The 4,411-nt window shown below is 36.2% G+C and overlaps 1 protein-coding gene across 2 annotated transcripts in view; it reads right to left on the reverse strand.

The window, feature by feature from the left end:
• Positions 1–260, reverse strand: part of SPG20 (spastic paraplegia 20 (Troyer syndrome)) — a 10,901-nt gene extending 10,641 nt beyond the window's left edge. For both annotated transcript variants that reach the window (XM_009586724.1, XM_009586725.1), the window contains exon 1: positions 1–260. This exon is cut by the window's left edge and continues 583 nt beyond it. In XM_009586724.1, coding sequence (XP_009585019.1) covers positions 1–260 — 260 coding nt within the window.
• Positions 261–4,411: the final 4,151 nt, after the last annotated feature.

Consider the following 4,411-nt stretch of genomic DNA (forward strand, 5'->3'; position numbering starts at 1 on the left):
AGGGCCTCCCTCATCTTCTGTTGCATTTGCCTGGCAGACTCCCGCTGGGACCCTACACATGCAGGACCCTGCAATGGAATGCTAATTCCTCGTAGCAAGTGGTCAAGTCCTTGCTTATAATAATTTCTTGCCTCTTTCTTCTGACCCAGTTCATCTGTATTCAGTCCTTTATTGATAAAAATAAACGCTTTCCTGTACTCTTCATTAATAGCTTTAATATTTGCATCTTCTTGCATAACTGGATCCCGTAGTTGTTCCATTACTGCAAATTGGAATAGATTAGTAGGAGTATTCACAGATGAAGCCAAACAAAGTTTACCTTAGAATAAAATGTCTTCTAATTGGTTTCTAACAATGACTATACTCCATGTACTAGCAGAAAGATATCTAGTTGCTTGGTACAGTGTCTGGTATGTTATGCTTATCTCCTGTTAACCTTCAGATTTAGAACATATGATTCCAAGACAGCAAGGAATTTAACTCTGTAACCATCATATCTAGTTACATCACAGACAGGTACTTCTTAAAAGTTAAGCATCAGAAGAATACGGATACGCCTCATAGTAAACTTTCCATCTTAAAAAGTATTAAGATCAGTAGCAAATCGTGGAGTAAAAAAGAAAATTAAAAATCTAACTTTACTTTTGATAATATTTTAAAAAAAATCTCTAGGGTATTAAAAAATTCAGCTAACATTTTGTCTATTTAAATAAAGGCTGAACTTACAAACTCAGTACATTTTTATTTAAATGATTTAAGGGAGAGCACTCAACAGATTTAAACAAATCTTGATAGAATCAACAGACGTAAACACATCTTAACAGACTTCAAGATAGACACATAACTGGGAAGAAATACTTCAAATGGTTAAAGCTATGCCTTACAAAATGAAAACAGGGAATTACTTAATTCCTTTACAGTGTTTATAAAGTAAGAAAGACGACTGGCATTTTCCCTTCCTTGGTCCCCAAGTGACAAATACCAATATGTACAAAAGATTGCAGGTTCTATTTCTATTTTGGAATGTATTCCTCAAACAGCCTCATATATATTTCAACAACTGAAGAGCAGAAAAAAATCCAGTAAGTTTTATTTGAACTTTAAAATGCATAAAACCCACTGTTTTAACTGAATGCAGGTTTTCAGACTCGGCCAAATGCAGCAAGTACAAATCATTCTTGGACTAAGATAGTGTTTACAACACACAATGTAAAAAAATTCCAGTGAGGTTTTTTGCTGACAGTGTTCAGAAAAATCAGAGTAATGATCATGGACAACAAAAACGGGATACTATTTAAAAATGAAAAGGCATGCATTTTTCAGAAAAACAATGATTCTGTGCTGTAAGCTGGATGGAAGAAGGAGAAAAATCGAGAGATCTGTCAATCTAATCATAGCAAGCTACAGAAAACATGGGGGTAAGTAAAATCCAAAGAGTGAAAAGAAAAATACTTCCATTACACATATAGAAGCATTAATGCCACTGTACAAAGCACTGGTGAGACCTCACACAATGCTGAGCCACATTCAAGAAAGCGGCATCAGAACAGGAAGAGGCATGCAGAAGGCCACTGAAATTTTCTGGTCAATTACTTTTCTTTTCCCTAGACAGAGGTAAGTTTGGCTTACTAAGCCAATAAACCAAAGGCTAAGAGATCGGATTAGTCTCTATAAATTAACTGGATGAAAAGAAGAAAGTAAATCAGGAAAGAAGAAAAGAACAACCGAAATCCAAACTTTTATTAAAATCCTGAAATAGTACCTACATTTATTTAATGTCTCTTCTTGTTTTAGTCTAACTACCAATAAAGTAAAAAAACAAACAAACAAACAAACAAAAAAACCCAGAAAAACACATATAATCTGGAAAATATCCTTCCTCTACTCCAACAAAAAAAGAGAAACTTAAGAAGTGCTGCTCATGAAAAGATTTTAAAGAGGCAAAGATGGAATGCTGAGCTCTACTCCTAGATCCTTTATGATCAAAATGCAGACAGCACTTATGTGACTGATGCATCTGCAGTCACATGACAGAAGTGCCATGTAATCTGGAAAGCATCCGTATTTTTACGATGCGACAGAATCCAATTTCATGCAAAAGACGAGATGCATGATTTCAGTCCAATGATAGACATGTATCTAGGAACATGACAGGAATGGCTTGAGAAGGCAGCCCACATGGAGCGGGTCACCAACAACTCAAGCCACCAGGCTCGCTGCCCATTCCCCATCACATAGCAGAAAAACGAATCTTGGGCTGGAGGAGATTTTTCTGGTTGATTGCAGTCACCTGCTGCCAATAGGCTCAACATCTTTAAGTTGAACAACAACACTGGCATAAGAATAAGTGTATATTTAATAACCACCACGGATGCCAAGTTTAGAAGTTATAAGCATGCTTCTGACCAGCACAACAGCAAGCAATTATAATGAAAGTAATTGGAAAGAACTCCAACAAGTTTGCAAATATAGCTGGATCCTTACATGAAAGACTACACTTAACTGTGTCATATATTTATGATCTAGACATTAACCATTTAAGATATGCATAGTCGAATCACTTGCTAGCAAAAAACCCTAGGGACTCCCAAACCACATCATCTTGTGTCAACACTTGTATTTGCTAATGAAAAATCCGTTTTTCCCTGTAAGAGGGGTATAAAGGTAAAAAACAATTTCACAGTAAAAAAACCTCTGATTTAAAAATTATTGTAGGCTTCCGAAACACAGGAAATGTTCAGAAGACTGAGAAAGAGAGAGAGAGTTTAACCTAACATCACAGTTTACTTCTTTATGAGCAAAATTTAGCGTTTTCACATTTTTAGTGCCTGTGAATCCAATTCTGAAACAAGTCCCTTCTTAAGGTTTTAAGTAAACAATTCATTTGTGTGAACACAATTGCAGTACCCTAGTCTACTTGGCCCCATGTTTTTTGATTTGTTTTTGCTGGGGTAGGCTAAAGCAAAGATACTTTACAGATATTAAATAATTATTTTGCTAGTGATTGTTAGTATATAACAAAAAGAGACATCAAGTAAAATCCTCAAGTCATAGCTACATTTCAGCTTAATAGTGAATTAATTTACTATTTACTGTACGCTCGTCATACTGTCAACACCACTGTTCTTGCTAAAGCTCAGTCTTTATTAACACTAAAAAAGGTGTGCAAGAAAACGGAGGTGTCAGCACGATCAGTGTATACACGGCACTAGTGCATGGCCATGCGTAGCAGAGACAGAAAAGCTGGCTCAGCAATTCAGAAGAGTGGGAGTGTTACAACTCATCTCTGATTGTTTGAAACATCCCAAGTCTGCAGTATATGTACAGTATAGTCACCTCCAAATTATGCATTTGGGTGGCAAAGCACTTGGAAATGGAAGAAGGAATTCACAGTAGATTTTAACACAAGATAACTAAAAGTCAGCCTAAAGAGCTGAATTTAATTTATTCTTATTAAATTATTAAAATTAATATAAAATAATAGATGGTATAAAGTAAATAAGCCAACTGGATTGCTCCCTCACAAACCAAGAAGAAATACTCTCTGAAACAGAATATTTCAGTAGCAATCTGATCATATGCAAGGAAGATCCTCGGTCATTATTATATTCAGTGTATGATCTTAATATAGTATAGTCCTGCATGTTTTAATATTTATCTGTAATCCATTTCTGTACAATGCAAAGTCTTATTTCCTCTGTTTTAAAGTTGGAATGAATGCAAAGTGTATATTACTAAATATGAGAGTGCCACAAACCAACCTTTGGTCCTACGGCAGGTACAGATTGGCCCAGATCTGTACTACTTAGTACTAAATAAGATTTAGAGGAACTTGTCTTGGAGAAAGCTGGTCCAAAACAGAGCTAAGAAAAGAGCTAACGGGCACTGTAGATAATCACAGATCAATCCAGTGCTTGAGCTCATTCCTTGGCCCTTTGCCCTTTTTCATTTAATCAGTACAGATATACTCTGTGGTTTTAAGTGACTTGACCAAGGAAGGCTACAGTGCTACAGGGAAACTTGAGTTCAATTTGATATCGTAAGCTAACATCTCAACTATCTGGCTGACCATCCTTCCTCTGAAGCAGCAAACCCCACTTCATTAAAAAATAATGTATATTAAAAAAATGCAACTCAACGGCGGATCTTACTGCCAGAAGGTAAACATGAAGCCTAAAGCTTATTAAGAGGATTAAATATCCTGACTGAACAGAGTTAGGACGCTCTTTCCAACTCACTGTTTTTGAAACCTGGGGGGTGTAGGCAAGGAAAAAGCAAAACCAAAGCAAACCCCTCAATCCAACAGTTTTTCCTATATGTCAACTGTTTTTCTATCAGCCACTGATTTGAAAGATTAAGAGGATGAAGGGGAACTACCATGCAGACAGAATTAAGCCTTATTTCTGTAGGG

This window comes from Fulmarus glacialis, unplaced genomic scaffold (assembly GCF_000690835.1).
Source record: "Fulmarus glacialis isolate BGI_N327 unplaced genomic scaffold, ASM69083v1 scaffold36711, whole genome shotgun sequence".
In the NCBI taxonomy this organism is placed as follows: domain Eukaryota; kingdom Metazoa; phylum Chordata; class Aves; order Procellariiformes; family Procellariidae; genus Fulmarus; species Fulmarus glacialis.